The following is a 13,644-nucleotide window of genomic DNA, read 5'->3' as shown; positions in this document are numbered from 1 at the left end:
CCCGTTGATTCATCGATCAAAAGGTGTGGGCTTTCAAAGCTCCATCGACGACATCTGAAAACGCCTTGAGGAATCCGTACGCTGTAGGAACTATTAGCTCCAGTTGATAAATGATCTAGATCTCCACAGCAATTAAAAAAAAACAGATCTGAATCTCAGTTTTCCATAAAAAAAGAGCATCATTTATTTAAAAAACGCTTGAGGTGTAAGTTGGGAACAAAAGAGTAAACAATAATGGGCGATTGATACACAGTTCATAGTCAGCCCCCGTGCTGCCTTGACTTGGCCATGGCCAATGTTAATAATCAAGCGACTGATTACATTCAAGTTTCACGTTCAACAATCTATTTTTAACACTAACCCTGAAAAAGTTGCATAATTTGCAAAGCAGACAAGTTACGTGCAAAACAAGAACCGAGACAATCACAGGTGCGCACCCGGAATTAATATCAACAGGGTCGCACAAAACAAAAATTTAACATATTTCGCCCTTGGGATTCTCTGTCATTTTGCTCACGATAAGCAAACCGATGCTTGAAATTCGCTTGGGAAGCATGCAACAAACTGAACTTCGAATGAAATGTTTAATTATCACTGGCGGCAGATCGAAAGTGTGGCCGATTGTCTCGATTAAAAACAGCTCAGATCATGTCACACAACACATGGGAATTCGAAACTTAACTCCTCAAGCTGGACATACAGTAATTGTTGACAAATGAAATCATTTGACTGCAAAAATCTGAAAATAACAGCTTACCTTGAAATTTAAGGCATTGGCTCATTTCTCCATTGCGAGAAATGGGAATGTTCAATTTCCTTGTGAAATACGCCGTTCAAATGTTTTTCCTGGCGTTTGTAATTTTTCTGCGTCCAATTGGACCCTTTGTTCCATATTCTATGCCTCCAAAAGGAAAACGAGTGCATCCCAGGATGCAATGACACACTGTGGATACATCACTGCAATACATAACATGCTCTCATTTTTACAAACCTGTGTTATCCATTGCATTGGAAAGTATGAAAGAGCCATCAGGACTGAGGCGCAGTCCAGTGACTGTGTCTGTATGTCCAGACATCTTGTACAAGACATCATTTTTCCTAAGATCCCACACCTGTCCAGATAATATTAAAAGAATGCCATTAGGAAAAACACTGTCCAAGGTCTACAATGTACAGTATGTTTACGGTTTATGAATCCCCATTAGTAAAATACCGGTAGTTCTCCATAAGAAAAAAGATTTTCAAGAAAATAAATAAAAGCATTCTAACAGCTAACAACAAGAAGGCAATAAGAATGACTTATTTCAAGACAGTGCTTCAATAGTACATGTACCTTGATTTCATTATCTATTCCACCTGAAATTATTTGATCACTGGTATCATTGAATGACACTGCTGTAACCTGAAAATGAAAGTCATTAAATTACAGGAAAATTACAGTTAAAATAAAGACTTGTCTTTTTGAAATCAAGGCTTAAAACGTGGGTCACTTAGTGTTTTGTTAACATAGTTTTGAAATCTAAAGAAAAATATGAATTGATTTTTTGGTCACGGGTACTTTAAATGTTTACTGACAAATTTATTATTAATTATTTTAATTAATTAAGAGTCATCTTCACTAGCCATGACAGCTTGCAATAATTATTGTTGTACAGAAAAATGATATTAATTTTAAACATTAGAAAGAAAAGTGCGAAGAAGGGGTTGATGTAAGCATGTAGCCCAGGCCTAGTATTCTCCTTGGGCTATGAAAGCCCTTGGCCTGTAATAAAAGATGCTCAGCCGCAGTATGTTACAGTGTATAACCCTATTTCATCTTTATCTGGGATGAGATTGGATGTCAGCCTACTGTATAAAGCTGCCTGACAGCCGCTATCAGTCCATACTTAGCATTAATTTTGATCTCACACACCCACCCAACCTATGCGTGAATGTGAATGGAGGACAGACCACAAGACTGGGGATGCCCCCCCCCCCCACCCCCCACTCTTCATCAACAGTGTGTGAGGGTTCTTTAACCCATCGAGACTTAGGTAACAGATTTTACTCTGTCTAGTACCCAGACGATTTTACTTGTCAATGGTGGGCAGTTTAGGAGTCAACGGCCTAACAACCTCTACATCCACCGAAAAACTATGTCCGACAGCATTGATTAACATGAAAGGATGTGAGACGGACCTAAGGTTAATACTGCAGTCCTCATATGAGAAGAGTTGAAAGGCTAACCATTTGCAGATGAAATTACAAGTTACAACAGTTACTGCTGTTGGTTTGACCAGGGTTTGAACCCATGATCTCCTGTATAAAAGCCATATGCTTACCAGACTTGCAGCTCTCCTGAATCCCATTCTTTTTCTAATGCAATAACTACCCCCTGCACTGGTTTTAAAAGACCATTTGCCAGAAAAGTTAAAAATCAAATATCTGATGACTTTTTAAAAATTAATTATCTGATTATTATACCTTGTCTAAGGCAAAGAATAGTATTAGTAATATTAATTATTATAACTTTCAGACTGCAGCTCAGTATACAGTGTGTGATGTTTGGTTATCCCTCTTCATTATCTGAAATGTTGCGGTTAAAACCAATAAAATTTATGTAAGACGTAAATCCTTTCGGCTTACTTGATAGATGTTCTGAAATGTCTGTGTACAACCTCGTTTTCTTGTATCCCATAACTGAAATTTAACAACAGTAATATATACTGTAAAAATGAATGAACATTGTGGGGTTAAGCACCAAATCTTCAAGCGAAAGCACAATTGGCCTACATGTAATAATTTTTACTTTTCAGCATACAATATTAGTCAGAAATACTGTGATTCTATTTCAGATAGAGAATGATGCGGCCATAAATGTGTACCTTAACTGTACAGTCATCAGCTCCACTAACGATGTACTGTGGACCTCTTCTTGAAGGAAAACAACTGTTTACAAATGAGCTATGACCCTTCAGCTTTTTTATTCTTGCCCCTGTTTCAAAATCCCAAATTCCTAAAGTCTTGTCTGTCGAGGCTGTAAACATTGTGCTAATGAAAAAGATTGCAACAAAGAGACAGGAATGATAAATACATGCAAGTAATTCACTTGCTTCTTATTTAATAAACTGCGTATTTTTTAAAAGACTTTTGAATAAAGACATGCAAAGCAGCAGCTGACCTGAGCCTCTGAGCTCAGAACCACTTTTACTTCTGTTTGGAAACAATGAGTGGGTCCTTCAACACCCTACATGTACAAAGTTAAGTTGGAGTGGCGAATGGTACCTCCAAAATCTTGGCACTAGCAAACGCTTCATCCGGTCTTGAAATCTCGACAGCCTTTGTGAAGAGTCTCAAAGTCTTGTTTATATTGCATTTACCATTTACTCCTTTTATTTTGGTGTTAAGTCTTGGATGTTTTGGTCTCGGTCTTAGTTTTGCAGCCAAGGGTCTCATTGTCTAGGTCAGTCTAGGCGAGTCTCGGATTATAGCATTCACCACCCCTTTAAGTACACAACTGTTTTGACATGGCCTGGGTCTAGAGCTTAAAGACTGGAGAGTCAACTAAATCATACATTTTGCAAGTTATTTCAAAGACCATAAACACTTTTAACAAGACCTCACAAAAGGGGTTTAGCCTGGTACAGCTAGTCTGAAGTACTCATGCAACTGATCTGATCTGATGAAATTAGTTGGTCAGCAAACTTGTTGTTACCTACTGTATGAAAGAGGGGTACAGAACTGTACAAAATTGGACACTAAAATAACTTGTGTTTAACCTTTGTCATCTTATAATACTGATAGCTGGAACAAAATACAACATACAACCAAGTCTTGAAGCCCTACCTTCCATCCAAAGAAAAATGAAGTTCCATGACAGCTCCTGTGTGACCTTTAAGTACAGCAAAATTTTCACAATCCCCATATACATTCCAAAGATCTGGAGAAAAAAAAGCAGTAAAAAATGAGACAGTTCTAAAATGAACTTACTCCTATTCCTACATTCAGACCATGAAGATTTTCCAGACTCTTAACCCTTTCCAGTCCGAGGGGGCCCCCAATGACGAGTAAAACCTCCTGATGTTAGACAGCGTAAAATGTGTCACTCTTAAGCGGGAAAGGGTTAAAGTAGGCAAAAGAATAAATCAGGCCAATTTTGAGGATAAAAATAATTACTAAAAACTGAACTACGGATATCAGATTTCCAGCATTTTCATTGGCTTGCCCGATACAGGCTATCAGTTCAGTACCTAATGTGGTCAAGGAAGGTATCAGCAAAAGAGCAAGCTGAAAACATTTTGCAGATCTCAGAAAAAATGGCAGACAAAAGCCATTTTCGAGCTGGGATAGACAGAAATCAATGCCTTGGTCGACAATATTACCCGCAGGAACACCATGGAGTTTTTAATAAAACAATTATTCTACTCAGGCTTGCTGGATATACATGTAACATGATAATATAACCAATTATGCACTACGTGCCTCGTTGGTTATCTACAGTACTTGTATCACTTCATATCCAGTGTGCCCTCATAGAATAAATATTGTTACTTAATTGTCTCCAATAATCAATGGCCACTGCCTTAAGAGGATTACATCTCCATCCCAATATATTTTTGAATACAATCATACATGTATGTACATATATTTAGGAAACTTTAATGAAAGAAATGTATGTACCAGTAATGTTTTACCGTCTATCTTCCGTCCATAACCCACATTTCAAATATACAGTCATTTCTTTCATGGGAACAAACAACAAACTGACTTGTTCCCAACCGAAACTTAACTTGTCCAGTTAAGTGTAAGGATCACTTCCACCTTTCTACCTAAGTTCCTTCCCTGTGAAAGTTTAGCTTACCATAGCCCTACATTGCAAGTTTTTCAACACCCAAACCACACAAAGTTTACAGTGGAACAGAATGATGCTTGTGAAAGTAACTGTAGACAACAACAGTAATATGTTGTCTTTAGCTGCATTTATCATCTAAAATGATGACCAGATCTCTCACTTTATCACAACATCCCAAAATTGTATTGTCCAAAGAAAAACAATCAAAGACAGGATTTTTAACAAGATATAAAGCAATCTCGTCCCCAGAGTCCACTTTTCTTTTGGTCAGCACCGAGAACATGGACTCTGCCATTGTTAGGATTTATCGTACAAAGTGTTACGATAAAACATCTCAAGTGTGGAATGAAATAACTTTCCATGCAATCATTTCAGAGTGTAAATCGTTCTGCTACATGTACATGCTGAATTGAAAGGACGACTTGGCATCTGTTGATCTAGAACATATTACTGAGAATGTCACCATATTAGATCTACGTGTATCTTTTCCTAAATCTTCCAATATTTCTATCAGCTTAACCACAGTGTACCAACAGGCTGTCCTTTTGCCATAAAGAAGAAGAATTCGAAATGACTTCATGAATTTTTTTTTCATCACACACAGGAGAAATTTTTAAGCAATAGTTTGTATTCTAGTGTCTGCAGTCAAACCCTAACCCTAAACCCATAAAAGAAGACTTTGAATCTTTTTAATCTTTTTATTCTTGGTTCAGGACGAATTACATTGTAGATTTGATTGTTTGCTAATGTCTTTTCACATGAAGGGTTAATCGTCCAGTAATTCTGGGCTATATAGCTAATTGTCTTTTAGTGAATTGTTTGACATTTGTTGAATTGTGTGACACCTCATTTACTTACAAATAAGTCGTTAGAGCAGATTTGGTTGTTTGTGAGAGAACACTGCTTCAACTACAATAGTTGATGTCTTTTCACATGAATGGCTAACACCCAGTAACTCTGGGCAAATTGTACTCAAGCGAATTGTTTGACATTCGTTGAATTGAGTAAACCTCATTTACTTACAAATAAGTCGATCAAACCCTGCTGAAGCCAAAGTATCTCCTGAGGGATGAAATCTTGCAGTGAAAACCTCTCCCTAGACAAGGCAAATAGTGTGAGGGAATGTCTTTTCAATGTTTTCCATAAGAGGTGCAATAGACGATATTCTACACCACCTGAAAGCTAATCTTTTAAAAGTACATGTAAGCCCTGCAGCCTTTAATTTAAGGTTTAAACAACAGTACTGCTCGTTTGTCTTTCTACTACAAACCTCATGTCCACTAAGTAGCATAATAGGAGCGTCAAGGCTGGAAGTTCTTTGAGGAAGCTAGCAAAACATCAGCAGAATATTAACCTCGTAATACGTTTGATAAATATCACAGTGCAACTGACCTTCAAAGAGCTCACAATTGAGCCACGTGTGACCAACATCGGGACAGTAAAACAAAAAGGAAAATTAAACCCAGTAACATCGACTCATACCGCTTGTATAGCGCCTCCTTGGTTTAAAAGAGATACTTGATGCTGCTTTTGTTTCTTTACAGGGATAAGAGCTTGGGTAGTTTCACTAGCAAACTTACGCTTCGACGCCATCTTTCCAACACCTACCCAAGAGGGTATGTACTTTAAGTAGGGTTATTAAAGTGTATTCACGAGGGGCAATTTGCGGGCTCAAGACAAGTGGAATCCCGTTCGTGTATGGGACATAACATGTTTACTTCTTCCTGCATGGTTACCGATGCATTGTCAAAATGGAGGATGTTATTGATGGTAAACCTAGTGGATGTTATGGTCAGACAACACTAGCGAATATCTCTGGAACTCGGTTCTTCTTATTGTTATTTTCAGCTTTTCGCGATACAGGATCCTCTTCAAAGTTCGTTGAATGTTCCTCTTGTGGGAGAACTTTCAATCCAACTGTTCTTGTACGTAATTATTAAGTTGGTGTTAATTTTTTTCGTTTAAATGATCATGAACAAATACAGTTGCTAAGTTAAATAATTTATTTGCGGTGCTGAAAATTGTCCAATATTATTTCATAGGTTTTACAACCGGATATACAAAAACGTCTGCTCTTTGTCGATCTCCTTGCAAATATTATTGATCAGAAAGGTACCGATCAAAATGTCACCTCAGCTGACTCCAGGTTAAAAATCTAGTCGAGAAGAAGACAGCAGTTTTTTCCTTTAATAACAAACGAAGCCAAATCTTAGTACAGAGGAAAAGATGGTACCGAGTTGCTTTGAATCCAATGAGCAGCAAAATGCAGCCACTACTGTCAAATACTAAACTGTAGGCAATGGTTGACGTTCTGCTTAAAGTACCATGCCTAAGTGGAGTAAACTCAAAATCTCTTAATTTGCATTCAGTGCTTTTTGGTTCATGAAGTGCACAAGGCTGCAAGTCTTGTCTTTCAAACTCTTGTCTCTCCCCATATAAGCCGGGATAATTTCTCTCTAGCTGTTCCATCCCTTATTTTTCCTCCTTCTCCTCCTTGTCCATGTGGTCATTGCACATCCTGATTTACATTTTACTTTAGTTGCTAAGCTAGAGCCACCATATATTTGTCACTACTGTAGTCAAAATAGCTACTACTAATTGCTTTTTATTAACATTATTTACTGTAGCAATTTTTCTGTTTTCAGGTACGACATGAAAAGATTTGTCAAGGGCAGAAAAAGAGAAAGCCATTTGATTCATCAAGACAAAGAACATCTGAGCTCCCAAAAGATGTTTCAAGGAGCCCTACCAAGTCCCAGTCTGAGCTAGCATCTCGTGCAAAGAAGGTAATTTGATATAGCATAAAGTGTTCATTTATTCTAACATTTCAATGAGTTTCTCTATATCTGGGTGCATGCCAGAGGTATATTGTGGGCTTAAATCTTAAGTTTCCTTAAAAGAATGAAGTAAATTATGTGATACTCAAGGTGTTAAAAAGAATTTTTTTTAGATGAACACTTCACAACCAGTCAGACAACAACAATGACACTTGAGTTTAATGATGAACTAACGCTGTGTGTGGAAGTATTACTGGTAGCCTGCAGTTGACAAAAAGTGTTCTCAACAGTCTGTTTTGTATATAATATTATAACAGGCTCACAGAGCAAAAACAAGAAACAAAGAATCTGGAAAATAAATACAACAAATAACAGTCAAAATATAGTAGAGAGAAAACAAATTTGAAGTGAAAAACAGGGAAGCAGAGAAAAGTGCGAGATGAGGTGGTTCAAAAGAGATTTCAGTTAATTTTAAAGGGAGCAATAATTTACTCTGTCGAACAAACACGAGTTGTTAATTACTATTTCAATACAAAGGCTTGATTAATCTTTTTCTAAGAGAAAGTGAAAGGAACTAATACAAAATTTTAATATTAGAGTATTTAATAATAATGTTATTGGTATTAATTAAAAGCAAAAATAACTGTTACAATTAAACTGTAAATCTTGTTGGATTTTGGATTAGCTAACATTTCGTTCATGTTCTTAAAAGTCAAACTGGAGACAGAAGCATGAAGAATTCATCTCAAACATAAAAGCTGCGAGAAATGTAACAATGGTTCAGAAAGCTGGTAAACCACTTCCACCTCCACCCCGTGCAGCTGTTAACCCAGACTACATACAGTGTCCTCACTGCAGTCGACGTTTCAATGAGCATGCCGCCGAAAGACACATTACATTTTGTAAAGAGCAAAAGAGTCGCTTAGGCAACACTTCATCTGCAAAATCAGCCAGTCTGGTGAAAAGGCAACAGGTATTAATTACCAATTGGGCAACAGAGTGTTATAAAATTTCTCAGGGTTCAAGTGGGCAGAATTGTGAAAATTATGCAGCTTGATTAGTTCTGGGAGTGCACAACTTTTCTTTCCTGACTTGGGTGCTTGACAAATACTTAACAAATACTTTGCATTGTTTTTATTACTTTTATGTCTTGGCTGCTTTGAAACCTGTTCCTAATCTCTTAACTATTATTAGTGTTTGACCTTTTAGCCATCCATTTGTAAAGCGTCTTTGTGTATTTTGCTTACTTTAAAGTAAGATCAAAAGACAATTATAAAAACTGTATTGTTTTAGTATAAACCACCTCTTCCTGGAAAGAAAAGTTCCACAGGGTCAGCAGCAGGAAAATCCAGACAAGCATCTTCAAAAGAGAAACAAGAACAAAATTTAATGTCTACTGGTGTTAGAGCTGGTAAGAGAAAGCTAGCCTGAGCAAACATTTGAATCTGATCCCAAATAAATGTTAAAAGTGGGTGCAAATCTGCTGAGTTTCAACGCAGCCAATTTGCACTTGATCTTGGTTTAGAAACCAAGATTTGATGTGCAAACTAGTAATGAAGTAGTACATTCAATTAAATGTCACGTGTGAGACATCTCTGCCTTTGTCCAAAACTCTGTGTACTGGGGGGGGGGGGGGGGGGACTTTGCCCATGAAGGGGCAGGGATTTAAATGGAATCCCTAAAGGAGACCAATCTGGGCATTGCCCAAGCTTTTGAGCCCTAAAAGAGACCACATTATTTTAAAAAATATTCAGGGATTAGGAAGGCAACATACATGTACATAAACCAGAGTTCGTATGGGTTATAGAAAACCTGGGAAGTCGTGGAATTTAAGAATTTCATAAAAATTTTTCAGGCCTGGAAAGTCATGGAATTTTATGGTTGGCCATGGAAAGTTATAAATACAAATGGTAAATTGATCATTGCAGTGTCAAAGCAATGATAAAATGAAATACAGATGAGTTCTATCAAACAATCGGAAGTTTGGCGGACAGAGGATGTTAAATTAATATATTCAAATTTTATCTGAGTAATATCCTAAAATAAGGATCGTTTTGAAAAAACTAGAGAAGGTCATGGAAATTCATGGAATTTGAAGTGCTTAAAAGAGTATGAACCCTGGGTGTCAGGGTGGCTTAGTGGTTTCCTATCGGGCCTCCCACCACTGCGAGCCAGGGTTCAATTCTGGCCCTGGCCAGCATGTGGGCTGAGTTTCAGTTGATCTCAACCCGACTCTAGGGTTTTTCTCCCGGTACTCCGGTTTTCCTCCCTCATCAAAATCGACTCACAGCTAATTAACATAGATCTAGCTGTGGTGCTGTGCTCCGACATCAAACATGAACTGTATAGCGGCAGCCAGAGGCGCCTTTGTATGCTTTCAGCCCGATGGCGTGAGCCGAGCCCTTCGCAATTCAGTCCTCCACTGCAAGTAAGGGTGATTAACACTAGCAATGTTTATTTATATTTAATTGGGCCTATGGCCCCTGACTGTCAAAAGTCATGCATCATTTCGTAAAAGTATGGGCCATTGAAGTCATGGTACTTCAAAGAAATATCTGATCTCTGCAGGTGGCATGCCTGTCTCAGGTTACAGCAGACGGCCCCTTGCATCACCCAATGCTAAAAGGAAACAGCCTCAAAGTAGCAGCCCGATGTCAACACAAAGGTTACAAGATTCACCAACACAGCAGAGGAATTATAAGGGGCTTAATGAACTAAGAACAGGTTAGGTGACCGGTGTCAGTGTTAATATTTACACAACTTAAACCACAGATCATTGACATGCTCTTTTTGATGTTTCTCTTTATCCAAATAATTGTCAAAATGTCTCTGTATTTTTTCATGGAATCAAAAAATTTAACAAATATAAATATCATTAAAAAATACTTATAGTAGGTTTCATGATAATGTGGAAAAACTTGAAGACCTTCTAACCAATTCAATTTTATTAAAAAAAGGAGCTCATTGCACATCAGACACATAAACTTAGGGTTAAATTACCAATTATTAAAAGCACACAGTAAATAGTCATTTTTGACAGGAATGTTTCCCAGCAGAACAAGAAGAAGTGAAAGACAGCAGACGTCTCTCTTTGATTCTGATGAGGAATGCTCACCCTTGGCTCAAACAAGGGAAGCCAAATATGGCCGCCGATCAAGTCAGTTAAATGGCAAATATGTGAATAATAAGAGAGGAGGAAGGATGGAATCAGGGAGCACGTCTTCAGCCTCAGACTACTCTGACACACCTGATCGACCTTTGTCATTGGCAGATCAGACAAGGTAAGGATTTTTACATCATAACTTACTGAAAGACGATCAATAAACAGTAGTCTTTTGCTAACATTATCATTATCATTATTATTATTATTATTATTATTGTGCATTCTGCTTTCTAATGCTAGAATCTTATGGACTGAGGGTCAATGAGTGTAACAGCACCAGTAATTGGATCAAAAAATCATAATCTTGGGGAATGTTAACTTAATTAGCACTAATTTTGGGTTTGCTCCACGATCAAGTTAGAAGATGCCACTACTTGTTTACACAATTGTCATGTTTGTTACTTTGTAGAAATAGAAAAGAATTTTGACTTAGTTTAGAATCAGCAATGATATAGAACTGGGAGGTCTAACCTCCTACCAATAATTCAATGATTGAGGTTTATTTGGGCTTTTTTTTTTGTTGCTGGTTCTCTATGCATGCTGCATTGAAATACTGGTACTCACATTTCCCTTTTACCACCATGTAGAGTTGCCACAGTGACTCCTTTTCCTCCACCTCCACTCTGGGTTTACAAGTTAACCCTTTCACTCCCAAGGGTGCCACTTATAGATTTTACTCTGTCTAACGCCAGACGATTTTACTCGTCAATGGGGAACCCCACAGGGGGTGAAAGGGTTAACAACAGCTAGATTCACTCAAAAACTATGTCCCCATTAACCCTTTCACTCCCAAGGGTGCCACTTATAGATTTTACTCTAACGCTAGACGATTTTACTCGTCAATGGGGAACCCCATGGGGGTGAAAGGGTTAATGCTTGTATTCCAATTATAGTACTGTTATCATAAAAACATTCATATTGCAGACAAATTGTGGCAACAGACCCAAGCCCTACCCACGTAAATAAATTTGAGGATGAAGATCAGAGACAGTCCCCCACAATAAATCACAGCCCATTCTCTGCCAGAGAGAGATCTCACAAGACCACACTTCAGCATGGTATCAATTGGCAAAAGGGTGGCAGTTCAAGCAAAAGATTGTCTAAATTTTGTCACGAGTGTGGAACCAAATATCCAGTGGAAAAAGCTAAATTTTGCTGTGAATGTGGAATGAAGAGACTTTACATTGATGTAACATAAACCCGCTATTTAAAACTTATGCAGCTCAGGAAATCGAGTGGTTTTCCTTTGTTTGCATGTCAAGACTGTAGATGACAGGTGAAAAGTATAATCATTTGAACTTTAATTCCCACCATTAACTACAGCTCACTTTAACTTGTCATCATAGCTTACAAATGTGTTTTTATAACATTTTTCTCTTTGACATCACAGAGCCAGCAAAGTGAGGGTTTTTTTTATGGTTTGTGACATTAGACATGAAATGGAAATTAATTCGATTTGCAGTGTAAAATTAACAGCTGAAGGCGCTGCTTCTGATCTATTTCGCTTTGCACACCAGTGACACAAATCAAATACACCTTTGAGATGCCCGTTGCATGTGGTTTTTTACCAGGTAAAGACTGCTTCAACTCAGTTTGACTTAGTGGTGAGGTCGAAGGTATTTACAATGTATGCCACATTTGACATAACCTTCAAGAACAATCAAAAGTGCAGTACATGTAAATCCGATTTTTTACAATGACTGCAAAAATTTTTGTGCACTTGTTGGCTAATTTTTATTGTCTATAAGCGGACAGACACATAAATGTATAATTTATGCAATAATGATGCGATATTGCTCGCATCAGATTGAAGTTTCTTGCATTTTTGTCTCGCTTTCTTCTCGTGTTTTGACTTATTTTGGCCCCCCTGTCTTTTTGTTATAATTGTAAAAAACAAATTGATGTCAGTTTTTCATGCGTCTGTCCTGTTATTCATCATTAATTTCATCATAACATTGTAAAAGTAGTCTGCGGATCCCCAGCTACTTTGACAATGTTATGACGCAATTCATGATCAATGACAGGACATACACATGAGAAACTGACATCAATTTGTTAAGTTTGTTGCGGAGGTCACATGTTTGAATCCCATTGAAGCCGGCTGAATTTTTCAGTGGTCTATAAAGTGACAATTGCTTAAATTGTCCAGTTAGTGCCAGGATCATAATAACCTTTCGTCACTCTGTAACCCGCACTTCCATTCATTAGTCCTTTTTGGGAACACGTGAGCCCAATAAATTGACCTGCTCCCAACTGTGTGGCTTCATAGCTCAGTTAGTAGTGTGTTGCATGGGCATTAATTGTAGAGGTCATGGGTTCGCACCCTGTTGCAGCTGACTGAATTTTTCTGGTGTCTATGAAGTGACAGTTGCTTCAATTTTCCAGTCAAGTGGGTGGATCATATCTATCGTTCGTAAATAATTTGGACTTAATTATACATTTCTTTCATTTGAGGGCTAAATCGCTTGGCATTTCATTCTCTACTTTGCATTGTACCTTAAGTATCTAATTTTCCTTAGGAACCATCTACACAAAAGTGAGATAATTATTATTTGGTATTCATTCCAAGGGTTCCCAAGGGATAAATTGGCTTGGGTTGGGATCAGCTTGGGTTCCAGTCGGGTTACATTAGAAATAATTACCTGAAATCAACATTATGCCTGCAGCATTTTGTAGGAAATTCCCTTTCAGATCATGGAGCCACAGAACCACGAAGCGTTTAATTTGCTGGCCGTCGTACTGTACTTGTGCTTCTTACACAAAGATACCAATATTTCAATGATATGACAATTTGTTTTAAGACAAATGTGTAGAAGGAATCAGTAATTAAGGTCACTTCATTTCCTACAGTGGCTGTACATGTTTTACATGCC

At 37.7% G+C, this 13,644-nt stretch overlaps 2 protein-coding genes across 2 annotated transcripts in view; one reads left to right on the top strand and one right to left on the bottom strand.

Moving 5' to 3' along the window:
• The window catches only part of LOC138031274 (U5 small nuclear ribonucleoprotein 40 kDa protein-like), a 23,558-nt gene extending 17,117 nt beyond the window's left edge, over nucleotides 1-6,441 (bottom strand). The window contains exons 1-8 of the mRNA XM_068878967.1: nucleotides 6,314-6,441; nucleotides 6,102-6,158; nucleotides 5,855-5,927; nucleotides 3,826-3,919; nucleotides 2,865-3,030; nucleotides 2,626-2,679; nucleotides 1,334-1,402; nucleotides 992-1,112 (exon numbers count right to left, since the gene is read on the bottom strand). Coding sequence (XP_068735068.1) covers nucleotides 992-1,112; nucleotides 1,334-1,402; nucleotides 2,626-2,679; nucleotides 2,865-3,030; nucleotides 3,826-3,919; nucleotides 5,855-5,927; nucleotides 6,102-6,158; nucleotides 6,314-6,424 — 745 coding nt within the window. The 5' untranslated portion in view covers nucleotides 6,425-6,441. The remainder of the gene's footprint in view (nucleotides 1-991; nucleotides 1,113-1,333; nucleotides 1,403-2,625; nucleotides 2,680-2,864; nucleotides 3,031-3,825; nucleotides 3,920-5,854; nucleotides 5,928-6,101; nucleotides 6,159-6,313) is intronic.
• Nucleotides 6,442-6,522: 81 nt separating this feature from the next.
• On the top strand, nucleotides 6,523-12,592 carry LOC138032623 (zinc finger C2HC domain-containing protein 1A-like). The gene is made up of 8 exons (XM_068880334.1): nucleotides 6,523-6,601; nucleotides 6,680-6,756; nucleotides 7,477-7,617; nucleotides 8,321-8,581; nucleotides 8,902-9,019; nucleotides 10,177-10,332; nucleotides 10,649-10,889; nucleotides 11,696-12,592. Exons 1-8 carry the CDS (start codon nucleotides 6,583-6,585, stop codon nucleotides 11,967-11,969), a joined length of 1,287 nt encoding a protein of 428 aa, XP_068736435.1. The 5' UTR covers nucleotides 6,523-6,582; the 3' UTR covers nucleotides 11,970-12,592.
• The last annotated feature ends 1,052 nt before the right edge of the window (nucleotides 12,593-13,644 follow it).

The sequence above is a fragment of the Montipora capricornis genome, chromosome 14 (assembly GCF_036669925.1).
Source record: "Montipora capricornis isolate CH-2021 chromosome 14, ASM3666992v2, whole genome shotgun sequence".
Lineage (NCBI taxonomy): Eukaryota > Metazoa > Cnidaria > Anthozoa > Scleractinia > Acroporidae > Montipora > Montipora capricornis.
Note: the sequence above shows the minus strand (reverse complement) of the source record. Positions and strands in the feature narration are given on the sequence as shown.

Excerpts from the sequence above, each read along its gene's own strand:
- LOC138032623 (XM_068880334.1), top strand. Across the intron at positions 6,757-7,476 it reads CTTTCAATCCAACTGTTCTT|GTACGACATGAAAAGATTTG; the intron begins GTACGTAATTAT and ends TTCTGTTTTCAG. Across the intron at positions 9,020-10,176 it reads GTCTACTGGTGTTAGAGCTG|GTGGCATGCCTGTCTCAGGT; the intron begins GTAAGAGAAAGC and ends TGATCTCTGCAG.